Below are 27199 nucleotides of genomic sequence, written 5' to 3' on the forward strand. Positions count from 1 at the left end.
AACTATAGTAGACAGCAATATAAAAGAGTAACCATGTAAATAATTAACAATATCTTTATAAGCGGAAGAGGTCACTTCTGGCTAAGCTTATTTCAAACTAGGCCTTAAAAGAGAGCACTTTTGATAGTTGGTGATTACAGGGAGGTTATTTCAAGCAGAGGGAATAGCATGAACGAAGGTGATGTGGAGAGAAAACATTTGGGTATGTTTATGGAACGCCCAGGAGATCCATGTGTGGAGATGTATATAAGAGAGTAATGCAAATTCTGGGAAGTTGGCGACAGATTGTTATCACCACATTGAAATTATGAGAGTCTGAAACTCTACTAAGTTCTATAAAGGAAAGGGACAGAATTCTATAAGCACATGTAACAAGGAGACCTGACCTAGTTTGGGTGTTCAAGGAAGGCTTCCTATTTCTGAACCATCTAAACTACAAATTTCTTCCACATCCAAGTCTTGCCAAGTCTTTCTTAATGTTATGCCATCCTTTCTTTCCCAACTACTCTTTATTTCAGACTCTCATAGTTTCATATTGGTATTAATCAACAACCTCTGACTTAGGTCTCATATCTTAATTTCCCTTTTCAATTTATTTACTCTTCAGTCAGGTTGACTTTTTGATTATATTTCAGTCTCTTCCCCACCCCTACATTTCCTGCAATTTGGAAAGTTCATATAACTTCCCATTGTTTATAGGATTAGGAACAAAATTTTTTAACTTAGCTGTCCAAACTAACTAATTTATTGTTTGGATACCAGTAACATGGTGAGTAGGCACTGGGCAGAATTATATAATGTATTTATTTGTGGAAGGTAATATGTATAATCGCTAATAGGTTTGCACTACCCCTATGGTTCATAATAATTAAGACAGATGCCAGACCATTATTACTTATATATTGATAATGAACAAGACACAGTCTGTATAGACAGAGCTTATAGTTTGGTAGAGGCTAGACAGGTAAATAGGGCCTCTCTAGATATAGCGTAAGGACTGTATTGGGATAAACTGCAGAGCATATAAGAGGGTAAATTTACTGATGTTGGGGGTGGCCTGAGGAAAGTATCCCAAAGGTGATGACATCTAAGTTCAGACCTGAATGAGTTGCAGTTAGCTAGAAAAAGGTTGGGATGGTAGAAGGAGGAGAGTTACTTGCTAAAAGAATAGCACGTATATAAAAGTCCTGGAGGATAGAGAGCTGGTTAAGGGGATTAGTGGCAGTGGCTGAGACTTGATCATGAAGTATATCTTAGGCTGTGCTAAGAAGTTTGGCCTTTATCCTGAGTGCAGTTGGTAACCATTGAAAGGTTTAAGCAGGAGAGTGACATGATCAGACTTATATTTTAGAAAGATCGCTAATGTGGAGAATGACTTGGAGGGGTTATATTGGAGACAGAACAGTTGAGTCTCTTGTAGACATCTGGGAAGAGATCATAGTAGTCTGTATTAAAGTAGTAAGAAGGACTTAGACATTTTAAGGAGGTGAGATTGACATGGTAAATAGACATGAGTGAAGGAGAAGGTGGTATAGAAGTTTCTGGCTTGGACAACTGGTTAGGAGAATGGAAGATTTGAGAGAAATTTGATGTGTTAGGTTTGGACTTGTTAAGTTGAGTGCTTCTGGGACATAGAGGTGTTTAGCAAAAGTGGATTTGTAATTCAGGAGACAAAGGCTAGGCTGGAAATAAAGATTTGGGAATTATTAACTTAGAGATGGCATTTTGAAGTCATGAGATGGATGAGGTCACCGAGGAAGACTGGGCTGAGTGAAAATAAAGTCAAGAATTCTGCGAAACTCTCATAATTAAGGCCCAGAATAATTTTTTAAAATATCTTTTAAAACTTTAAATGTCTTCTATGGATTGCTTTAATGTTTTTAAGAGTTTTCCTTTCCTTATGGTTAGATGTAATGGACTCTTTATAAAATTATGCCGTTACGGATATCTTTCACTGTCTAAATCTGTTTGGTTCATGAGTTCAGTTAGCTAGAATTCAGTAGTCCAGAGTATTTTGAAAATATATATAAGATGGCTACTGGAGAATTATTTCAGAAGTTTGAGAAAAGAGTTTGAGATTAATCATCATCTGCATAACTGCATGCAGTAACATGGCTATGTTAATTTGACATTTGGTAAAGGTAGTTCACATGTTTTATAATATGTGTTCAGTTTTAGAGTGTTAATTCTAGGGTGACCATATAATTTATCATCCCAACTGGGATGTTTTTAAGAGTGGAAGGGGGTGCTTTATTAAATTTTGCTAGAACAACAGGCATAAAATGAAATTCCTGGAAGGCTTGAAGATCTTGTAATTTTTCCCAGAATTTTTCTTTTGTGAAGTGCTAAGAAAGGAGATGATAATAGATTAAACAATAATAATAATGAAGAAGGGTTTTGTGGCCAAGTAAATTTGCAAAATGTTAGATGCAAAGTTAATATACTTCTTTCTGCTGGACTTTTTGGACCTTTAACGTGTTAATGTGATTTGAGAAGGGAGAGCATGGTGGGGGGTTATGGAATCTTGAATTTCCTGAACATGTATTGCTGCAGAACTCTATTTCTCTGAATATGTATTAACACTATGAAAAGATATTCAATTTAGGAAAATGCTGATTTTAGAGTATCCTGTTGTTTAAATTAGATCTCTTTGAGGTGAAGTCCAGTCAGATTGCTTCTTAGTTATAAGTTTTATTTTGAGATTTTGATTGGTGATGTCCAGGCAGCTAACTATATTAAAATAAGTAAATTTGGGGCCAGCCCTGTGGCCCAGTGGTTAAGTTTGGTGTGCTCTGCTTTGGCGGCCCAGATTGTGTTCCGGGCACGGACTTACACTACTTGGCGGCCATGCTGTGGTGGCGACCCACAAAAAAAATAGAGGAAGATTGGCACAGATGTTAGCTCAGGGTGAATCTTCCTCAAGCAAAAAGAGGAAGATTGGCAACAGATGTTAGCTCAGGGCGAATCTTCCTCAGCAAGAAAAAAAAAAAAAAAGTAAATGTTGAGGTTTGGTAAATTACAGCCTCAATTACATTTTCCTGAAAAATACTGCAGTTTTGTTATTAGGGGAACTTTGAGGATTGAATACTAATTTATTGAACAGATTTTTAAAAGGACTGTTCCGTGTTATTTCTTCCAAACTAGGCAATATGCCTGCATTCGTTTCTTCCTTTTTATCATTTTAGACTTAGGATGCACTGATAGGTATTGCTCCTCCTCTGTCACAGAATCTGTGTTTTTGATCCTCAAATGGAAATTATGTCTTCTAGATTTAGGAAATAATTGAACTTCTACTTTTAAGAATGGTAGTTACTTTGAGTATTTGGAGAAATGCTCTAGAATTTGATTATTTGTATGTTTAAGGAATGGCATTAAGAATGAGTTTCTGCTTACTTTTCTTTTGATTGATTATGATAAGATAATATTTTATTTCATTTTCTAATGACAACAAAAGCTAAAATATTTTTTTGCATAACCATAGTACATTTCTTTCTTTTGTTGGCTAGTTTATAAATTGTCCTTTAGACATAACAGTTAAACACTTTTTCTCCTATTTTTATGCTTTAAAAAATTTACTCGTCAGTAGCTTTAGCATTGCTTGTGGTTTTTTTCTTGTTGTTGTTAGTATTCTGGATATGTTAAAATGGATACTGTTAGGGTTTTTAGCATCAGAGGTCTGTGAATAGCTTATCTTCCCTCTCCTCTGTATATTTCAGGAAGAGTGTGGAGTGTTTTCACAGTCGTCATCTTGAAATGTATTTTTGTGTTCATTAATGGAATTTCTCAAAAGAGCATATGAACATTTTCTTAAACTTGATTTCACTACTATAAAAACTTTGCATGTAAATATTCATCATAATGATCTGTTCTGAAGATAATGATCTGTGTCAAGTTTTGCAGTAGGTTAGCAGTTTTACTTTATGTAGAATAAAGGATGTTTTGTTGTGAAGTTGTTTCCCTTATTTATAACTGGTAGAATAATCAGGTGAAAGTGTTCTATTCTGTGTAGAAGGAAGAGGTGTTATCATTAATAGATTTCTGTTGGGATTTAAAAGAATACTTAGACAAGCTGTCATTACAAGACTGGAACAACTTTTCCTGCAGCCTATTTTTTTCTTTTTAATATTTCTCTGTAGTTTGTGGGGAATCATTCCCAGGGCTTTTAGAACATTTGTGTACATCTTTTTCTAAGCTGTTTTTTCTCTGAAAAACAAGTCTATAAATCAAGACTGAAGTATAGTGGCCTTAGTTATTTTTCTTGTGCACCCTGGACAGTGTTTATTGAATAATTACCTTAAGATTGGGGAATCCTGGGGAAAAATAGTCATCCAAATCCTAACTAGTTGAGCAATCTTATTGGTGACCTTAAACTTTAATGTTATCTGGAGGGGACTCTCTTACAATGCACCATAGGACTCTATGGTCTTGACCCTGTTATATCCCAAGTTTTAAGGATGACTTGTATGAATAGTTAAGAAGCAAAACTCTCAAATTTTGTAGATGGCACAAAACTGGGAAGAATACATGAGATGACAAAATCAAAGGGAGTTAGTTCATCGTCATTATCTCTTGGGCACTTACTAGGTGTCATGTACTATACTTAGGTGATATGGAGATAAGTGCTTGTCCTTGAAAAACTCTAAGTCTAGGGGAGGACATAGGCTAGAAAGTCAACGATTTACAACACCATATGATAAGTGCTACAGTAGAGGGTGTAGGGTGCAGTTGTTCAAAAGGGTTTTGAAAGGCTGCGATGATGAACTGGGGGAAAAATGAAGTTTAACAGCACTAAATATAAAGTTCTACTTTTAAATAGAAAAAAATTATATTAGAGGGTGAGGAGGTTTAACCTAATAACAGTTCATGTGAAAAAAATCGAATAAAGATTTTAGTTAACTTTAAGCTTAATGTGAGCAACAATATGATGTGAATGCAACTCCCCCATCCTGCTGAAACAAAACATAACACATACCACATCCTTCCCCTTGCCCAAATAAAACAAACCAGTCAGCCTAAAATGTGAATACCTTGGTAAGTTACATTCGTAGAAATATTGTGTTGATATAAAGAGAGGCAGTAATACTGCTGTATTCAAGATTCGTCAGACCATTGTCTGGATTATTTCATTCACTCTGAGTGCAGTGGACTGTGGAATGCTCAGAGAACAGTGATCAGGGTGGGAAGTGGTCTAGAAACCAAACCAGTTGAAGGAAAGAGCCCTCTTAACACATTTTATGAATAGACTCTGCTACACCAATAGGACAAAATTTGAGAACCATTGGGTGGAAGTTAAAGGAAAATTTTGATTCATAGAGTTTTTCAGTAATGTAGGCTGCTTTAAGATTAGGTTATGAACTCTTAAAAAGTGTTTCAGCAGAGGCTGGGAGACCATCAATTAAGGAGCTTACAGTAAAACTTCGTATATTAGACGGAGAGTTGGACAAGAAGATTTCTAGTTTTATTTTATGTTATGATCCTATCTATGATTCTACTATTTCCCAAAACACCGTTTTCAAATTATATAATAGTATCTGTTGTTGTCAGTGCTCTGCAGGACTGTGTGGACTTGGGCATCTGACTTTTGAGTCTGAGCTCCATTACTTGCTAGCTCTGTAACCTTGAGTAGATTACACCTGTTACTCTGAAATAGTTGTCTTGATACTTTTCCTGTAGGGCTTTCCTTAATCTCTTTTCTGGGACCCAGATTGAAGGCTATGATTTCAAGACTTTGTTTAGTTATAGAATGCATTTTTTTCCCCACTTTTTGTTTTGTTAATACTTGTCTCTTTCTCCTTTTAGGCTTCTTAACTTTCTCTCAGAGTATACTGTTTCTTTCATTGCTTCTTGTCTGAAACTTAAATTAGATGAGATGGTATCTCCAGTTGCAAATGCAGTGTTTTGTTTGTTTTTGGTTGGGGGGCAGTATTGGGAAAGAATACTCATCTTTTATGATTTGATAGAATTAAAATTTCTCAAAGCCCTGCTTGTTATTTTTAAATTCTAAATTTTATTTGAAAAGTTAATAATGATTGTTCTCATGATCATGTGTAGTACTAATTTTTTAAAGACTCACCTGTAGCTAGAATATTTCATGTGACCTGCAGGTTTTTGGGGTTTTTTTTTTTTTTTTTTTGCAGTATTTCTTGGTCTTGTCTCCTCTATTTTGACTGTCATGGTTCCTTCTTACCTTATATGTAAATAAGTAATTCTTGTTGCCATATCCTTTAGCTAGAAGTCTTATTTCTTAGTCTTTTCTTGTTTCATCCATCCTGTCGGTGGCTACTTGAAGTCTTAAACACTATTTTTATCACATTTTTACTGCCCCTAAATATGTATTTATTTTACCACTTGTTCACTCTGTATAGTCCAAATTCCTTAACAGTTGTTTAGTGCCCCCTGTCCCAGTGTAACACATCGTCTGCCTTGGCTGAGATTTGTGGTAAGACACTTGCATTGGTTAGTAGTTCTGAGCTTAGGCTCTGGAGTCAGGTCAGGTTTGAGCCCAGTCTCCATCACTTGTTTACTCTTTGACTTTCTGTTCAGCATCAGTTTTCTTTTTTTTTTTTTTTCGTTTGGTGAGGAAGACCAGCCCTGAGCTAACTTCTGATGCCAATCCTCCTCTTTTTGCTGAGGAAGATTGGCCCTGGGCTAACATCCGTGCCCATCTTCCTCTACTTTATATGGGACGCCGCCACAACATGGCTTGACATGCGGTGTGTGGGTGTGCGTCAGGGATCTGAACCTGTGAACCCTGGGCTGCTGAAGTGGAGCGTGTGCACTTAACCGCTGCGCCACCGGGCTAGCCCCTCAGCATCAGTTTTCTTATCCAAACAATGGGAATAATAATGGTCTGTCTCTTGGGTTCCTGTAAGGGTTAAATAAAATGTTTATTATAATTAGTGTGTAATTGGCATATTGTAAGCATTTAACATATATTAGGTTTATCACTGTTTTTATTCTATCAACCCCTGTAAATGACACTTAAATTTTTGATTGAAAACATTGCTAAAATAGATAGATTTCACTGACTGTACAGATTGCTTGTGTTTCCTTAACCCATGGAAAAGTAGAAGAATGAGAAGAGATTTCATTTAATAGAGTTACATAGCATTATAGAATTTTGAAATTTTAAGGAACCTTTGAGAACCTTTAGTTAATCTCACATATTTTGAAGTGAGAAAACAGACCCTCAAAGATTGTCAGTCAGTAAATTAGTGGTCAGGTCAGTACTAGAATGCAAATTCTATATATACTAATACCATATTATATTGTATGTGTACCTAGCGCATAGTAGTGTTCAGTAACTTTTGAGAATTGAATTAATATGATGATTATGTGTGTCCGTCTCTGAAGACTAGCTTATCTCTATATGTTCATTTTTGTTCCTATAGTCCCTCTTTCTACATACTCATTTTGGGACTGTGCATTGATCCAAAAAGCATTTATTGAACACCTGTGTGCAGAGTAACTTTTTACTTAAATAAAAGTTATATTTTCCTATCTCTGTATAAGAAGTTTGGCAATGTGTTAGAATTTTAAACTCTAAATTTTTAAATTAAATTAAACTTTGTTTTTTATTACAAAAAATTTTTTATCCAAATTTTCAAATGTTCTGAGTTGGGTTTGTTATTTTTAGTAGTCAAGTTATCATCTAGAAAGAGCTTTTTGAAAGATATATCCCTTGTTTCATGAAATGTGGTAGTACATAAAGGGGGATGATGTTTAAATTATCTATCAAAAGTTGAAGCCATGGTATACTATTTCAACAGAGTGTTAGATTTATACTTTGCTTAAATGAGAATGGAAACTCCATATTTTGTCATTATGTGAGAGCTCAGTGCAACCCATATGGTGGAATAGAGACCAGGAGAGGAGGAAGATAATCAACTAGAGGAGTAGGCAGTACAGTTCATTTTTCAGTTATCTTATATGGAGAAAGAAATAAAAGATGAGAAATTGGGTGGAACAAGATTATGGAGAAGTGTGTAACCAGCCTGATATGCTGCATTAGTAGAAACTGTCTAACTAGGTTTTCTGGTTGAACTGGGCGTTGTTGACGAATTGCTAATCTAACAGCTGCTTATTAACTATGTCAGATGGAGAGAATTAGAAATGATCCAGAAGTCAGTTCCATTGAATGAAGAATCTGACTTTGAAAATAATGAATAAAATATTTTTGTTGTCCTGTAGGGGCTTTAATGTATGCAATTACAGAATTTTTGATGATTGCTTTTGTGGATAGAAAGCAAAAGTATAAATGAAATATTATGACATTGTTAAATGCCTATTTGTCTATCTTCAGAATTCATTTTGGTTTACAGTTGGTTATAAATTGATACTAGATAAAGATTCCTAGTATAGAATCTGCTTTATGACTAATCTTCTAAACTACTGCAGTGGGATATATGAATGAGGGTAATTATGTTGTTCAACAGGAAGTATGTAATTCTTATTCACAATTTAGATATGACCTTTAATAATGTAAGGTCATAGCTAATGAGACAATAAAACCGGCACTTTTATTTACTTGCAAAAAAGCACTCTGTCTACAATACTTGTTGATATTGCTTGAATATTCTCTTGTATTTATCTTTGTCAGAATATAGTCCCTGCCTCTGTAGTTGGAATAGTGTTTGTAAATTTTTACATATCTGAAAAGGAGATTAAGTTGAAATGTCTTCTTAGTGAATGATGAAGACCTCCCCCTCCTCTCTCCCAGTTTCCCTACTCTGCCCTGAGAATACTGGAAGCCAGTCTTATACTGCCAAAGCAGGAGATTGAAGGATTCCTCTTTGTCAAGTGATTAGATAAAAGGCCAAAATAGCCAGGTTCCTGCCTGATCATCCTAGAATGAAGAACCCTAGTCTACTCACTCACACAGATCATCTGATCCTCTTTTTAATGTCTTATTCTTAGATAAAAATGTACGGCTAAGGATTCCCTCTTATTTGAGGAAAACATCAAGCATGAAAAGCAAAGACCAAAGTAAATAGCAAAAGAGAACTCAGAGGTTACAGAGATAGTACAGGCAACAGAAGAAAACAAGAACGATGTCAAACACACAATTTATTTACATCCTCAGTGAGAAAAGAAGATAATACATTCCTGAAAAACAAGAACAAGGTGTAGCAGAAAAAGAAATATGTAGCAAAGAGGAAAGAGCTCATGGAAATTAAAATTTTAATAGAAAAGTTAGAAGATAAAGTTGGGGAAATCTCTCAGAAAATAGAGCTAAAAGACAAAGAGATGTAAAGTTCAAGAGGAAAAAGAAAATAAAGTTAGAGAATCAGTCTAGGAAGGCCAGTATCTAAATAATAGGTATACAAGAAAGAGAATAGAAAAAAGTTAAAGGAAGATTATTGTTGGAAAACTTCCCAGAACTGAAGGACATGCATCTCTAAATTCAAAAGACTCACTAATTATCGGTTCATGCAGTTAAAAAAACCAAAAAAACCTACCCAACCCCAAGACAGCGTTGTAAAATTTCAGAACATATAAAGAGGAGCTTCTCTCAGCTTCCCGAGGGGAATATACAGGTGACTATGAAGAATTGGGGATCAGAATGGTGCCAGGCTTAACAGCAACACTGGAAGCCAGAAGATGATGAGCAAAGGCCCTCAAAATTCTGATAGAACATGCTTTCCTGTCTAGAATCCTATACTGAGCCAAACTCAATTATTAAGTATGGGTAAATGAAGATATTTTTAGACAATGTGAGGAAGAAAAAATATACCTCCCATGCTCCCTTCTTAGGAAGCTACTGGAGGAAATACTCTACTAAAAAGAAAATCAAGAGGAAGAAGTGAGATCAAGGAAACAGAGGATCCAATATGGAAGAGAGACAAGAGAATTCCCAGGATAAGTTAAAGGGAAATTCCATGACCATAGTTGTGAACTAGGCCTAGAGAGCAAGCAGTCCAAATTGGAACCTGATGGAGGGTTACAGGAGGTATATGTATTTATTTTATTTTATTTTTTGGTGAGGAAGACTGGCCCTGAGCTAACATCTGTTGCCAATCCTCCTCCTTTTGCTTGAGGAAGATTGTCCTTGAGCTAACATCTGTGCCAGTCTTCCTCTATTTTATATGTGGGACGCTGCCACAGCATGGCTTGACAAGTGTTGTATAGGTCTGCACTCAGGATCCAAACCTGCAAACTCTGGGCTGCCGAAGTGGAGCATGCAAACTTAACCACTATGCCACTGGGCTGGCCCCACAGGAGGTATATTTTTAAGAAAGAAATTGAAACAGATTTACCTGATGTATTTGAATATGTTGAAAGGAGAGTTACACTTTTAGCACAGGTTGCAGATGAATTAGCAGTAGTTACATAGAGAACTAAGCAAATGCAAAAATGGTGCAGTTATTAACTATAAGAAAGCAAGGTCAGACAAAAAAGAAAGAGTAATCATAATGTACTTTTGGCTCAGCTGTGAATATTATTTACAGCCATAGTAATAACATAAACATCAACAATTGATTTAACCAAAAATTATGATGGGAAGATGGGGGTAGAGCAGATGTAACAGAGCTAAATAAACTATCTTTTATAATAGGAAGTCATTTTTGCCTAAAAGGAAAAACTAAGAAATAGCCAAATAGACCTACTCCACATAGAATATAGTGAAAAATGCCAGAAGAAATAGCTAAAAAGACTTGAAAGTTGTTGCCTCAGGGATGTGAAAAATGGGGGCAAGGCAAGGGACATCTGTTTTTCTTGTAAAACTGTTTGACTTTTTAAACTGTGTGCATGTCTGTCTGATTTAAAAAAATTAATTTAAAAAAGATGTCCCTCACAGAATGCTTTCTATACAGAATATATACATTTCTCAGGCTTTCTAAATTCCCTAGGATTCTGAGAACTACGTCATTTGGGGATGTCGAGTCAGCAGAATGCTATCTGAGGAGGTAGTGATTTCTGGTAGCAGCAGTGGTTGATGTTATCCTTAGTTATAAATATTCATTTTGTTGTAGTGCTAGCAAATGGAGATTTTTAGGCAAATGACAGATCAAAATATATTACATTTCAACATCTCAGATGTAAGTGTTTAGTTTTCCTCTATGTTGTCAACACTTTACATTGTGAATTGACTGCTTCATGCTTCTCTGAAGCTTTTCAGTTGAGTGATGCTTCAGATATTTGTGTTTCCTGCTCCCTTTTATTTAGTTTTTTAAAATACTGCATGGTTATTACAGTCCTTAGGAGTATGCAGCAGCTGCTCCAATAATAGCAGTCGATAGCACCTCATCTTTCACTATACCTGATTATAAGGTACAATGGTTAATTTGAATCCAGATGCATTCTTTTCTTATCTTTTTGTGTGTGTGAGGAAGATCAGCCCTGAGCTAACATCCATTGCTAATCCTCCTCTTTTTTTTGCTGAGGAAGACCGGCTCTGAGCTAACATCTATTGCCAATGCTTCTCCTTCCCCACTCCCCCCCCACCAAAGCCCCAGTAGATAGTTGTATGTCATAGTTGCACATCCTTCTAGTTGCTGTATGTGGGACACGGCCTCAGCATGGCTGGAGAAGCGGTGCGTCAGTGCGCGCCCGGGATCCGAACCTGGGCCACCAGTAGCGGAGCGCGCGCACTTAACCGCTAAGCCGCCAGGCCAGCCCATCTTTTCTTAACCACCAATTTTTTTTTAAATTGGAGTGTTGAAGCTTGAAATGGAGATTGAATGTTAAATAAATTAATCTTTGAAAAGGTTTTTCTGTTTCCTAATTAAAAGGCATGTGGTTTATTTCCTCTAAAACACAGTATCATAGTGTAAAAGCACATTTGGAATAGAACTAGTAGTGCAACATTCAGCAAATTTTTAACCTTCCTAGGCCTCAGTTTTCCCACCTGTAAAATGAGGACAATACCTACTTCATAATTGTGATGATTAAGTAGGCATCCTGTGAAAACAAAAATAAAAATTATGCTTATGTCATTAACTATTTTCTTTTGACCATCAAGCAGAAGATTTTATTTTATGTGAATTGTCAATGTGTTTTTCCATAAAAATAGAACAATAATACATCTGTGCTGCATTTAAATTCTTACACCCATAGAGTAGGGATGAAAGCTGTCATCAATGAAGAGTTTGTGGTTTTTGTTTGTGTTTGACTTAAGATAATGGAGTTGAATTGAAATGGAAAGACCTTCTCTTTCTAAATGTGTACTGTTTTCCTGTAAAATGAAGTACATTTGACCAATGCCAACTTAAACTTATTTTTAACCTATAGTCTTTGAAGCATAATTCATATTATTTCTCTAAAAGCAGTTTACTTATCAATATGGTGCTTTTCTGTTGAAGTCCCTGTTCCTTTTAAAATTAGTAATAAAAATCTTTAAAACCATTTTGTACTCTTAGGACATTTTGGATAGTAGGGAGAAATTGGTATCCTGCTGACGTAGTTAGTAATTATAATAATCTCTGATAATATTATCTAAAAAGAGAAACATTTATAGGATTTGGGGTAGAATTTGTTTTTAAGACCTATATTATATCTTTGTACACCTTATAGAGAACATAAGAGTTTTGGAATTCATTTGGATTTATATTACAGTTATACGTATAACTTATCACTGTAGATTCCACCCCACCCTTTCTTCTGGTGTGGCTTTCTTGTTTATTTTGTTCATTCATTCATTCATTTGTTCATTGTCCAGGCATTTGATGAGTTACTACTGTTGTCAGGCCCTAGTGTTTGATGCTAAGGGTAACATGACCTTATGCCCTAGATGACCTCAGTCTGGTCATAGAATTACTTGTATAAACAGAAGATTATAATTCAGCAAGATAAGTGCTAAGATAAAGATATGAAAAATGGCCTGTAAAAATAGTGAGGAGAGAGTCGTTGGTTTTGCCAGGCCTGAAGGGCAAAGGCTCATGAAAGCTGGACTTTGAGGACACAAAGCATTTTCCAAGCCAGAACTAGGGGAAGAGCTCACATTTCTTTGATTAACCAGCTCTAATGCATATAAAGCTCTTTATACATTTTTTTCTCACTATTTTATTTTTACTTAATTATATATTTTGCAATTTGCAAAGAACTTCTAGATGATTGGCTGGAGGAAGGTGTCATCTCAGGGAGTGGTGGTAAATTAGGGATGGCAGCTTAGCTTTTGTGTATTGGTATTTGGTATGAGGTGATGGGATAAAACAGTTGGGGAAATAGAGAGCAAATGGTAAGCTTACAAGTGTCTTCCATCCTAACACCTCCCTGTTAGTGGTGATCAAGTCAGGATTCTGCTGTTAATAGCTGTATGATCCTGGGTAAGCCATTTCTTCTCTTTGGATTCCATTTTCCTCTACTTTAAAATGAGAGGATTGGTATTGTTGGGCATTTCCTGTTGGCAGTCTCTTGGTAGTTGAGGCAAGAGAAGCAGTGACCAAATAAGTTTGGGAACACAGGGTTAAACAAAGTTAAATAGATTTCTTTACTACAGCCTTATGCATTGTGGCATGTGGATTGAATTCCTGGACTTTATAGCCTGGACTTGCCAGCAGAGTGAATCAATAATATGTTTCCAGCTCCGTCCTTTTCCTAATGGTTTAGTGGAACGAGCATGGGCTTTAGAATCATACGTATCTGGGTTTGAATTCTGACTGCTACTTAGTAGCTTTGTGGCCATAGGTAAGTTATTTAACCTTTCTTAACTAGTGTCTTCCTATGTAAAGCAAAAAGGATAACTCCTTGTGGAGTTGTAAAGACTTAGTGACAACTCTTGAAAATATCAAATGTATCTGGTATATAATGGGTCAAAAAAGGTATAGTGTAAGTCCTACAAATTTCAGAGTTAGAATAGTATATAATACTTTTTATAATATGTTATTTATAACCTGCCTACATCTGGTGTTTGAGGTGGGCTGTTCGTGTGTTTCCTATATACTTATATAATTTCCCCCAAGAAAACCAATGTTCTTGAGGGCTCATTATTATCTTTTGCTAGTCGCATAGCACTCAGCACTCTCTTGGAGACTCAATAAGTGCTTGATAAATACCTGACGGTTTCATCAAAACAGTGGAATGAGGTGAGATGTGGTTCTGCCTGGTGTATACTTTCACCTTTACGCCCTGGATAGAAGTCAGTGAATTTGTGAATATTAACTTTAAATTTCATTGGTTATTTATGTTAAATGATTAAATTTTAAGTTTGAAGTAACTGGAATTGACTGTAAGTGAGCCAGCCTTTAAGCAAACCATAAGGAGAAAGGATTATAATAAAGTATTGTCTAGTATTGTAAATTATATTATTGGAACACTAATGTTTTATATTTTGTTTTGTCTCTAAGCAAATGGTTATGAGCCTTAGAGTTTCTGAACTCCAAGTACTGTTGGGCTACGCTGGGAGAAACAAGCACGGACGCAAACACGAACTTCTCACAAAAGCCCTTCATTTGCTAAAGGCTGGCTGCAGTCCTGCTGTACAAATGAAAATTAAAGAACTCTATAGGCGGAGGTTCCCCCAGAAAATCATGACGCCCGCGGACTTGTCCATCCCCAACGTACATTCAAGTCCTATGCCAGCAACTTTGTCTCCATCTACCATTCCACAACTCACTTATGATGGTCACCCTGCATCATCACCGTTACTCCCTGTTTCTCTTCTGGGACCTAAACATGAACTGGAACTCCCGCATCTTACGTCAGCTCTTCACCCAGTCCATCCGGATATAAAACTTCAAAAATTACCATTTTATGATTTATTGGATGAACTGATAAAACCCACCAGTCTAGGTAAGATTATTCTATAATGGTTATTTCATTACTTTGGGGGGATACATTTTCATTTTAGAGTTTTAATTTGACCCAGTTTATTGTTCATAATGAAACTTAGATTTGGTAGTAGCATCTAGATGATAATAAGGAGCATTCAGTTTTAGACAAAATCAAATATGTAAAAGCTGTCTTTAGACAAAGAAAAAAAGTATAGTCAAGTTTCCAGTGATGGTTGCTGACACAGTAAATATTAAAAAGTTGCCAAGAATATAAACTTTTAAAGTGTAATGTTTTAGATTGTTGATTGATATTGTACGGTAACCCTTACAAATTAAAAAATTAAAACCCAGTAATTACTACTAGCCTCTGTATTTAGTTCTTAATTTTCAAGTGTTGATGACATCTGAAACAAATGACTGACTAGTTTTGATTATTTAAATAAGTGGTTTTAATTATTATAAAAGGAGATTTGAGCTTTGATTGTGTAGTATTTCAATTTCAGCTGCCGTTTTCAAGTGGATATGTGTGCTTTGCGGGTGCACACATGATCATGGTTATATATAATACGAATACTTGAAATTTCATTTACTATGTTTTCCCATTATTTGATTAGTGTCTAGCATATTAATAGAATTCAATGTATTAATCAGCTTGTAATTTTAATTGCTATAGTGCTACCTTACTTTATTTAATGTAGAATAAAACTGACCCTATTGTGATCTCTGATGCCTTTGGTGTAATATAGTTGAAATATCAGACTTGCAGATGCTGATTTGTTGTTATAAATCAGTAGTTGGCAAACTTTGGCTGGCGAGGAAAATCCAGCCTGCGGCCTGTTTTTTGTGGATCTGAGTGAAGATTGTCTTTTTTATATTCCTAAAGGGTCGTAAAACAAAAACAAAGAAGAATATTTACTGTCTAGCCCTTACAGGAAAAGTTTACTGACTCTATTACAAATCATTAAACATTTCAGTTGGGGGATTGATCAGTGTTGAATTTTGAGACCATTTACTGAAATTCTTTGAACTAGGAAATACTGTTTCTAGTTATTTAGCAGAATTTACCTGAATAAATTAAGATTATAGGAGTCATTTTCAAACAGCATGAATTTTATATCACATTATTTTATTTTTAAAATAACCATAACAAGAAAATTTAACACTTGTTGAGAATCTACTGTATGCTTATAAAACTTATACATGCTTGTTACAAAAAATGGAAGTGCCAAGGTCTCTTCCTCATTAGCAGTTTAATGTATATGCATATATAAGCAAATTATGTTTCTTGTTTTTCAAGAAGGAATCATATTTGTTTTTTTTTTTTTTTTGGAAGATTGGCCTTGAGCTAACATCTGTTGCCAATCTTCCTCCTTTTTTTCCTTTTTTCTCCCCAAAGTCCCAGTAGATTGTTGTATGTCATGGTTGTGCATCCTTTTAGTTGCTCTATGTGGGACGCCACCTCAGCACGGCTTGATGAACAGTGCATAGGTCCGCGCCCAGGATCTGAACTGGCGAACCCTGGGCTGCCAAAGAAGAGCGTGCGAACTTAACCGCTACGCCACCGGGCTCGCCCCAAGAAGGAATCATGTTATACACAATATTCTGTGACTTGCCTTTTTTCCCCTTACTAATATGTTATAGACATTTAATACATATATATATTTTTCCCATTTTTAATTGAAGGCCATATATACACACACATATATATGGTGTGTATGTGTACATATGTGAGCGTGTGCGTGTGTATATATATATTCTAGCTTATTTCTTATTAAAGACTGCATACTATTCCATGATGTAAATAAGTCCTCTATTAAAAGACAAATTTTTCTAGTTTTTTGTTGCCCAAAACATGCTTTGGAGAACATCATCTGAAAATTAAAAGGAAAAAACATTGGCGGCTTTTATTTGATTTGATTTCTAGCTCTCAGATTTTCTTCTGGTCTTAATAATTAATGTATCTGGCTGTTTTCATTTTTGCTAATACAGATTTCAAGTACCAGTGTGAATAGATTATGTTTATATATGTATCTAAATTTTGTTATGGAGAGTAGAAATGCAAACGGGACACACATTATGGTTATGTTGGATAATATTTTAAATAAATTAAATTAAAATTAAGAGAATTTTAAGTTGATTATTTTTATTTTACTGAGGTACTTTGCTTGAATATATGTTATGTGTTCATTTTTAATTGTCTACGCTAATTGTCTTTTCATGCCTTTGTAGCTTAATATATCATAATTTACATCTTATATCTTATTGCTTTAATACTTCAGGATACTTTTATCCTTATGAACTTTTTAATGTGTAATAATAATGGGTAAATATATCTAATTTTCCCCCAAAAAGATATTAGAAGATAGTTCATAAGAAATTATGTTGTTAAAGCTGCAGTTTTTGATATCTTTCTATAGTATTTTCCCCCAATGACTGTTTTTAAAGAATAGGCAGTAAATTTTAAATAATTTTTCCATCTTTTCTCTTCATCTGAAAACTTCTAGAATGCTTCAATGGGGTGTTTTTGTGTGACAATTTAAAAACAGTGTCATAAAGTTTTGCCTTTTCTTTGATAACCAATAAGTAAACCCTTGCATTTACAAAATTGACAGGGTTGAAGTAGTAAAGTGTTTCCCATGAGATTTATTTAATTGGGCTTTCTTTATACGGTCACTCCTCATTATTTGCACATTCTGTTTTTGTGAATGTCTCCTGTTTCAAATTTATTTGTAAGTCCAAAATCAATACAACAGTTTCACAGTCATTTATAGACATGCACCGAGTGGCGAAAAATTTGAGTTGACTGATGCACACTTTCCCACCTGTGGTTAAATAAGGTGACTCTTGCCTTCTTGTTTTCAGCTCTCCTACTGTAAACAAGTGTCCTCTTTGTGCTCTATTTAGTGCCACATTTTTTGCATTTTTATGCTTTTTTTTTTTTTGTGAGGCAGATTGGCCCTGAGCTAACATCCGTTGCCTGTCTTCCTCTATTTTGTATATGAGATGCTGCCACAGCATGGCTTGATGAGTGGTGTGTAGGTGCGTGCCCAGGGTCAGAACCTGTGAACCCTGGGCCACCAAAGTGGAGCTCGCAAACTTAACCACTATGCCACCATGGCCCTGTGCTTTTTATTGGTGATTTCACTGGTTTTATGCCTCCAAGCATAGTGCTGAAGTTCTGTCCAGTGTTCCTAAATGCAAGAAGGCTATGATGTGCTATATGGAGATAATATTAGATCAGTTTTCTTCAGGCATGAGTTAAAGTACTATTAGCCGTGAGGTCAGTGTTAATGAATCATCAATATATATAAGGTGTGTCTTTAAACAGAAACACACATAGAAGAAGGTTACATATTGATCAGTGGATGAAAATGTTGTGATCAGAGGCTTGTAGGAACCTAACCCTATATTTCCCCTAGGAGCAATGGTTCAGTATTCACTAAGTCATTGTTTGTGGTGACTTTATAGAACATAACTGCCACAAGTAATAAAAATCATCTCTACATTTAAAGTATAATTTGATTTGAATACCAGTTTTCATGAATAAATCCACTGTTTGCGGTATACACACAAAATGAATAGGTGGTATAGAATTGCTTAGTGGTAAGTAAATAGATTTCTAATTTCTCATTGTTATCATAGAATTAAAATAAAAGCAAACATTTTGGTTATGCATAAAAAGATCTCACCAGAAAGTAATTTATGGAAGTTTATTGATTTAGTAAATATTCTAGGGAGGGAGTGCTCAGTGAATCTGAAAAAGATTTATTGAAAAAAGATTACCTGAAGAGTATAGGTTGAATATATTTTTTTTTTATAATTTTTTTTTATTTATTTGTTTATTTTCCTCCAAAGCCCCAGTAGATAGTTGTATGTCATAGCTGCACATCTTTCTAGTTGCTGTATGTGGGACGCGGCCTCAGCATGGCCGGAGAAGCGGCGCGTCAGTGCGGGCCCGGGATCCGAACCCGGGCTGCCAGCAGCAGAGCGCGCGCACTTAACCACTAAGCCACGGGGCCAGCCCTGAATATATTTTAAGGCCCTGTTTTATAAAAAACAGAATAAAAAAAAGAATCTGCAAGATTTTTTTAATGTTATTAAAAAACTGTGTACTTCATTAAATGAAGTGACTACTTCATCAGAGAATTCAGTTTTCTAAAGAATTACTTTTGCCAGTAGATCATTTGTTTTGAATCTAGGAAGACAATATTTTCTGAAAAATTTAATGGCTCCCAGCATTCTCTTTGTTTCTAAACATAGTACATTCAAAATCATTATAAACTCTTAAGAGTTTAGTTTTGAGCTGTATATAGCTAGCTAGTTTACCACAATTATGACTTGAGTCTAGAATGTGGCAGGTAAGTTTAATTTTTGTTTTTTTTCCCCTTCCATTTTAGCCTTAAGCACTAGATTTAAACAGATTTTAAGATGTTCTGATATAAGCTGAATATTTTTATGCATAGTTTTGTTCTATCTAAAATCAAAACAATAGTTATGATATCCCCCATTTTATTAGATAATTCTTGTAATCATTTTGTTGTTATTTCTTTAACAGTAAGTAATATTAAAATCTCTATTCATTTTGGAACCATGTATTAAAGAGAATTCTTTTCATTGGCCTTAGTTAACTAGAAGAATTGGGAGATGAAGTAAAGGTGGTTTTAAAGTGAAGTGCTTGACTTATTGTGTATTTTTGCCTGTCAGTATTAAAATCCTGTTTGTTCTATGAGGCCCATTTCACATGCTTTTTAAAACGTTTTCCGTTAATTTTTCTAAGATTTCTCCCTTATATCTATCTGTTCCTTCCCCCATCCAGAATTGATTTCACTTTCCTGTGTGCTTTTAAAACATTTTGTTGTTGTTAGTTCCTCAAAGTAGTAAGGGCTCTGCTGTATTCATCTGTATATTCCCATAATAGCTAGCTATGAACCTCTTACATGGTAGTTGTTCAGTAAACTTTTATTAGCTCTTCAATTCATTTCAATACAATAGATGGAGTCTTTTACTTCACTCTAATTCAGTGAATTTTAACCATTTTACCATCGAGACACAACTGAGGTACACCATGTATCATAAACTTATGATACATGGCTTATGATAAGGATGAGAAGTAGAGTAAGGAGAAAAGGAGTATCCTTCCTTTTATTGTTCCCGCCCTCACTCTGATCTCTATGGTTAATTAATGACTTAGATATTTAACATACTCTATTTAAAAAAAATTTTCCCTAGTTACAAAGATGTCACGTCTAATGTAAAATCCACAGACACTACTTACTTTAGAAATAAATTTTAAAATATTTCTCTTGTATTCTTCTAGTCAGTCATTATTTTGTGTGTGTGTGTTATGTATGTGTGTGTGTTTTTGTTTTAATGAAGAGGAGGACCTCAAATACTAGCTGACTTAACCCACCCAGCAGGGTGGGTTTCCACTTATGTTATAGATCTGTATACATAATGGGGCAGAGAAAATTTTAATCTTTGTAGTAGATTGAGCACCATGTGTTAGAGTGTATTGAAATATCTTATTTGCATAGTGTGCCACTATTGGTATTGATGAGCTATGGAATTTATGCAATTATGAAAGTGAAAAGGACAAATAATTTTGGATTAAGATATTTTATGTCCATTCAGAGGCAAGATATTTCCCCTCAACCCTTTAATATTATTTTATTTAAAATAATAAAATTGTTTAGAATATTATTTTTTATATTTATTTTTTATGTTGGCCTATGTTAGAGCATCATGGCAAAAACACACAATATTTTCACAGTGACTGAAAGGATAATAATTCTTTAGGATGCATTATTTGATTTGATTCAGACTTGAATAAACACATCCATTAATACTCAGTTTTATATTTGTTACTAATTTAGTTATTTCTGTCTTCCTTGACTGAGGTAAATTTTCAAAGAGAAAATACAGTTTTTAACAGTGACTTTAAATATTTTTAATAGTTTTAAGAATTTCAAAGACTAACGTGTGGAGAACAGACAGCTTTGCATTCATTTGGAGTAGTCATGTGAAAGTTTGGTGAGTCATCTCGAGGTTTGCTTTATATCAAATTTAAAAGCCAGATCATATCTTCTCAAGGGATGTCTTTTCAGGTTTTTAAAGATCTTTGGTAAATACATCTGAATAAGTTCACATCATGTGTCTATGGATTAGAGATTTCTTATAGATTGATATGAGGAATAATAATTGTTGACGTTGAGTGTTGTTTATTAATGTTCTAATTCAGTGTTCTGCTAGTTGATTATAGAAGGATACAATATATCCCCTCTTATCCAAATGGGAACCAACAGTTACTTGATAAAAGTGATGAATGATAAAATGATACATAATAACTTAAACATCTTACTTTAATGTAAAACATATTAATGTATATTCACTTGACAGTCTTTTGATGTAGATCAAGGCCTTTTCTTTGAGATCACTGATTTCCCACTTTCAGCTTCTTTAAAGCAGAGAGAGAATTGAAAGACTTTTGTGAAGCAATTTGATTGCAGAATCTGTTACAACTGGGGAAAAAAATCTTTTATAGTTATGTCAGTCACCTTATTCCAGTGTAGTTTTTTTTTTTTTTTTTGAGGAAGATCAGCCCTGAGCTAACATCCATGCTAATCCTCTTTTTGCTGAGGAAGACTGGCTCTGAGCTAACATCTATTGCCAATCCTCCTCCTTTTTTTTTTCCCCCAAAGCCCCAGTAGATAGCTGTATGTCATAGCTGCACATCCTTCCAGTTGCTGTATGTGGGACGCAGCCTCAGCATAGCCGGAGAAGCGGTGCGTTGGTGCGCGCCCGGGATCCGAACCCGGGCCTCCAGTAGCGGAGCGCGCGCACTTAACCGCTAAGCCACGGCGCCGGCCCTCCGTTGTGTGTTTTAAGCAACTTTTATTTGATCTTTGCAGAGCATTCCGCTTAGTTTTCATAAAAACAGAAATTCTTTCTTTTTGCATATATATTTCATTGGTTTTGTAATATTTAAGTTTTATAATTACAAGTGCAACTGGCATAAACAGGTTTGAGAATAAACACCTCTGGTTTTTGGTACGCACACCAAGTAGTGTGTGCAAAAGTGCTGGAGAGCTGTCTGCTTGCTAGAGCATCAATCAGGATGGATAAAGGCAATGGGGAGCATCGGTTAATCCAGTTAAGAAGGCTTCTGCTGATTTTCTTTTGCACCATTCTTATTAAACTCTCCAAAGACAATGAAGTTAGAAGTTTATTTGTTCTCTTGCCTGAGAATAATTCAAGTGGTTTCTTCTTTGGAGGAACAAGATGGATCATAATTTTTATGGTTGAATTTTTTTTTTTTTTAAGAAACCTACTTTTATTTCCCTGTCTCTTCTTTGGGAGGGTTATAATGGGGTGAAGGATTGAGAGAAGTAGAGAAGTAAGCAAATTATGTTTTTTATCATACAGTTTTATGTTTGTAGTCTTTTGTTTTAGAACTCATTACAGTTTAACCCTTTTCTCCTTGAGGACAGTGACAGTAAATAACGAGGGTAAAATGAAACGATTTCACAGACTTTTTCTCTTAAATTTGTTTTTTTACTAAAAATTGTCATAAAAATTTGGAAATTATCTGTAAAGATGATCTCTTCTTGGTCCTCCTAGATTCTAAAAGTGTCCTAATATTTTTTGGGAAGTATTTGGATGCTACAGACTGAAGAATCTGAAACACCGAGGCACATTTTAATTGATCATGTGGGTGTCATTCTTCAATTTGTGATTAAACAAATCACTTGTTTATGTTTTATCTCTCTCTTTTGAGTCTTGGAAAGTGCTTCTATTTAAGTTTTAATGTTTGTCAAACAGTCTTTTCCATTTAAACACCATAAATCCAGTTGTCTGGGTTATATATATTTGGATTTTCCTGAGTTCTGTTACAACTAGTTCTAACTTGATATCGGACAATATACCAGTACTTGCTAGGGAAGACCAGCAAGCTAGGTGTACTGGGTTTGTAGTCTCAGTATTTTAGAAAGCTAGGTCAATCTCTTACCTTTAGTAGAACATTTCTGTAGAGAAAATTTACAATTATTTTAGATTTGGGAAGATGTATGAATAATTTATAGAAAACATTTTAATTTTTTTTGTGTGTATGTGAGGAAGATCAGCCCTGAGCTAACATCCATGCTAATCCTCCTCTTTTTGCTGAGGAAGACTGGCTCTGAGCTAACATCTATTGCCAATCCTCCTCCTTTTTTTTCCCCCCCAAAGCCCCAGTAGATAGTTGTATGTCATAGTTGCACATCCTTCTGGTTGCTGTATGTGGGATGCGGCCTCAGCATGGCCGGAGAAGCGGTGTGTCGGTGCAGGCCCGGGCCCGGGCCGCCAGTAGCAGAGCACGTGCCCCCAACCGCTAAGCCATGGGGCCGGCCCCGAAAACGTTTGAATTTTTAAAAAATATTTATAAACTTGGTTTTTGCCTTAGGAAAAAAGGTGGCAGATGCTTCAGCATTTCTGAATAGTTAAAATGATCCATCTTGTTTTGTGCAGTGTGGGTAAGGTTTCTGCTACATCTTAATAACATTGGTTACCAGTGTTTTCTGCCAAGGGCTTCTCTGGCATTGGATTAGATTTCACAGTTTGCTTCTCTCATTTTTTATAATTGAGTTTGCCTTCTTCCACATGCCTAATAGCCAGTGCCTGGAGATCAGGTGATGTAAATTCAAGGACGCAGGCTCTGATAAGTATTGGAAAGGGCGTTCAAAGGTTTTATGATTCACTCTACTCTGCTTTTAGAAAATTTGCCTTCTAACAATTCAACACAAGTTGTGCTCTCCTGTACTTGAATTTTGGGAAGTCAAAAGCACTGACTTTTTCTGTAGGCAGATTTCTTCCCTAGAAACTTTTCTTCCCAATTTGGCAGCACTGATTTCTGACTTTCAAAACAAAATCTAAGATTTACCTTCTAAATCTACATTCTTTTGAAGATAATAGTCTGTCTTTTTATCTGGTGAATTTAATTTAATATTTTCATTGCTGTTTGTATAGTGACCCAGAAGCCCAAAGGCATCTAGTGTGTTTTTAATAAATGAATGTCTGTGTTCTTGCGTGTTATCTTGGGAACTAAAACTAATAGATCTTCTTTGGCTGTAAAGGAATCTTGACAATCAGAATCAGTAAAGAACTCCTCTGTATAATTGTAAATGTGAAATTAAAAATTTTAAATTGTGAGATTAATGAGCTAGCCATTTAGGTTCAGAAGCAAGTACAGTTTAACAAAGAAATCTAACATACAAGATTTTACTGGGATGAAATTGAAAGATCAGACATGTAGCATATATAGTATTGTTTTAAGTGCAGCATTTCAGAATTTGCCACTGGGTTCTATACCACTTTGGCTCAGTCTCCCCAGCGCAAATTGAGTTGCAGACCAGCCAGCTGGAGGACTTGGTTGTGGTAATCATGAGGCAGGTAGGATAGTACAACAAAGGAAGAACCCAATTTTGGCAATCTATTTCTTTCTATTTTTTGTTTGTTTGAAATTTTGTTGCTAGCTCTCTGGGTGATTAGAAGATAATTTTAAGCCATTCCCTTTCTTGAGCCGTATTACTTTGGTGCTGACAGTGCTTGCAGATGACCCCAATAGTTTTGAGTGGAGATTAGTCATTCTAATTCTTTGGCACTACTGCTGTTAAATTTATTAAAACTAAAGTATAAATAGGCTTTAGTTGTGCCAAAGATGGGAATATTGCAGTGCAAAAGAAGCTGCACGTTGAACGTGGTATTAGAATTAAATCACTTTAAGGTAGGTAAAAATAAGAAGGCTGAATTATTTTTAAAAAACAAATTCAGTTTATCACCTCTATATGTTCTCTGCAGTTCCTAGAATTTTGTCTCAATGTGTATTTTGGAGCTATATTTTTGAATATTTTATTTCTGCTCTTAAATTTTATTGTTATAATTTTAAAATTAATGATTTTATTATAAGATATGGATTAGAGGGGAAAAATCACTTATCTGTAATATAAATACTCATAAGCATTTTGTGTTTCTCTTCACGACCTCCTCATGTAAAGTTTAAATGTAAAGTTAGCAATTTATGTTTACATATAATTTAAAAACTCACAAAGGAAATGATGGATAGAGTAGATACATAAAAATATTAAATTCTGTGCCTCACTTTTTTTTAAAAAAAACCCAAGTATAAAAGTAAATACCACATATAAAAATGTTTGAATCAAACATAAGACTAAAGGGGAAAACTCAATATGGAGAGGGTACCAAGACTATTAGGCAAGATGTATGAATAGGAAATTATTAAAAGGGAAATGCAACTAGGAAACATGCAAGATACTCACTTTCACTAGTTCTTAAAGAAAATTCAAAATAAGTTGATAACGAGGTTCTAAATCTTGTCTATAGTATTAGATTTAAAAAAAAAAGTATTTCTATCCAGTACTGATGAGATTTGTTAAAATGTATGTTCACTGCTGGTAGCAATATAAATTATAATACAGTTCTTTGAGAGTACATTTTGGCAATATGTAGCAAGAGCTTAAAATACTTTCTGATCCTAGTAATTCCACCTTTGGGAACCCAAAGCCTAAGAATATTCATTGCAACATTATGTATTTCTAGTATAAAAATCAGAAAACCCTAAATTTCCAATAATAAAATAATATTTAATTAACCTGAGATATATATACCACGTGGAATATTTTAAGGCTCAGTTAAAAATGATTATCATGAAGTCTTTAATACATGAGTTGGGGAGAAAATAATGGGATAGACAACTAAAAATTATTGGGCATGTACTCTGACGGGCATTAAGCTAGAAGCTTTATATCTGTTATCTCGTTTATGCCTCCAGATGACTTTGGAAGGTTAGACCAATAACCTAAATTTTATGAAAGAGGTAGCTAAGATGTGAAGAACGTAATTCACAAAACTTAAGTGAACGGTCAGAATTTGAACACAAGCATATTTGCTTTCAAAGCCAGTGCTCTTCCTATTATATAACGTAAGATATTAAAAATGAATAAGATTTTAAAATTGTACTTTAAAGTAATTTAGCAACTTTATAACATCTTTTACTCTCATTTTTATTTAGAAAAATCTCCTTGAATTTTTTTCAGTAGAATTCATTGGCTCTACAAATGGGATCACTGTGTTGAAAGTAGATCCTTTATGGGGATCTGCTAAAGGTGTTTTGTACTCCATACATACATTGAAAAAGGGTTTGAAACTTCAATTTTACATGATCATCTTTACCAGTACATACTATAAATGAAATGGAATTTTATTTCAACAGATCAGTTTGGACCTGTGTGAAATTCGTAGTACATATGAGGAATTCTGATTTATTACCTCTAGATGTTAATCTCCGGATTAAAAAAAAAAATGGGGGCTGGCCTGGTTGCCTAGTGGTTAAGTTTGGCGCGTTCCACTTCAGCAGCCCAGGTTTGGTTCCGGGCACAGACCTGCACCACTCGCCAGTGCTAGCTACCCACATAAAAAAGAGAGGAAGATTCGCCATAGATGTTGTTAGCTCAGGGTTAATCTTCCTCAAGCAAAAAGAGGGAGATTGGTGACAGATGTTAGTTCAGGGCAAATCTTCCTCAGCAAAAAAAAAAAAAAAAAGAAAAAAGTATTTTGTTAAAATAATAGACCCTTCATAATTCAATACCTAAATATTTTAAAGAAAAACTCAATTTTTTTCCAGTCCAGTCTAGATTTCAGATTTTTGCCAAGATTCATTCTGTTGAAATGACATGTATATGCAAATAATCTCAAAATCTTCTTGATGATTTTCTAGTATTGTGGGAGAGCAAAACCTTTTTTGCTGTAAAGAAAATAATTTAAAGCATTTTCTAAGATGTAGAGAGACCTTAAACATAAAATGAAGATTGTAAGGCTCCTCAAAACCAGTAGGGAAAAAATCATGAGCAAAATTTTAAAGTTCTTCTAAAATTACTTGAATAAAAGAGAAATATAAAATGGAGTTATAGAAGATTCATCATTTATTTTATTGATTATTTTCTTCTTCAGTTCTTATTTTTTTCCTTTCCATGTGGATCAAGCCACTGTAGTAAAACATTCCAAAAGAACAAAGATCTTAATAAAGCGTGTTTTCATTTTTATGTGAAGACCCATGGTCCTGGAAATAGAATCTTCTCCATCCTTTCTTTCCAAGAGATTTGTGACTTTTTAAACAACATAAATATAAAAATAACTTATTTTTCATTTTTTAAAAATTTATTCATTTAATGTTTATTAAGTGCCTTTTTTTGCCAAGCAATGTTCTTTTTGCTGGGAAATAGTAAGACTTAGTTATTCAAGGAGTTCAGGATGTAGTGGAGCAGTCAAACATACATTAGTTCATCTTAGCAAAGACAAGGCAAAATAAACTAAAGACATAATCTAGGGATAAAAATTAAAGGGATTATATTTACCAGGAAGCATGAATTTAACATTTTTGTCTTATGAATAGTTGAATCAGAATTACTGAGGGCTTATTAAAAATAGAGATTTTTCAA

The 27199-nt window shown here is 34.7% G+C and overlaps 1 protein-coding gene across 3 annotated transcripts in view; it reads left to right on the top strand.

Moving 5' to 3' along the window:
• The window catches only part of PIAS1 (protein inhibitor of activated STAT 1), a 128692-nt gene that overhangs the window by 15574 nt on the left and 85919 nt on the right, over positions 1-27199 (top strand). For all 3 annotated transcript variants that reach the window (XM_004421740.3, XM_087428590.1, XM_087428589.1), the window contains exon 2: positions 14286-14730. In XM_004421740.3, the coding sequence (XP_004421797.1) occupies positions 14286-14730 (445 nt within the window). The remainder of the gene's footprint in view (positions 1-14285; positions 14731-27199) is intronic.

This window comes from Ceratotherium simum, chromosome 3 (genome assembly GCF_057802395.1).
Source record: "Ceratotherium simum simum isolate JZ-2026a chromosome 3, ASM5780239v1, whole genome shotgun sequence".
Lineage (NCBI taxonomy): Eukaryota > Metazoa > Chordata > Mammalia > Perissodactyla > Rhinocerotidae > Ceratotherium > Ceratotherium simum.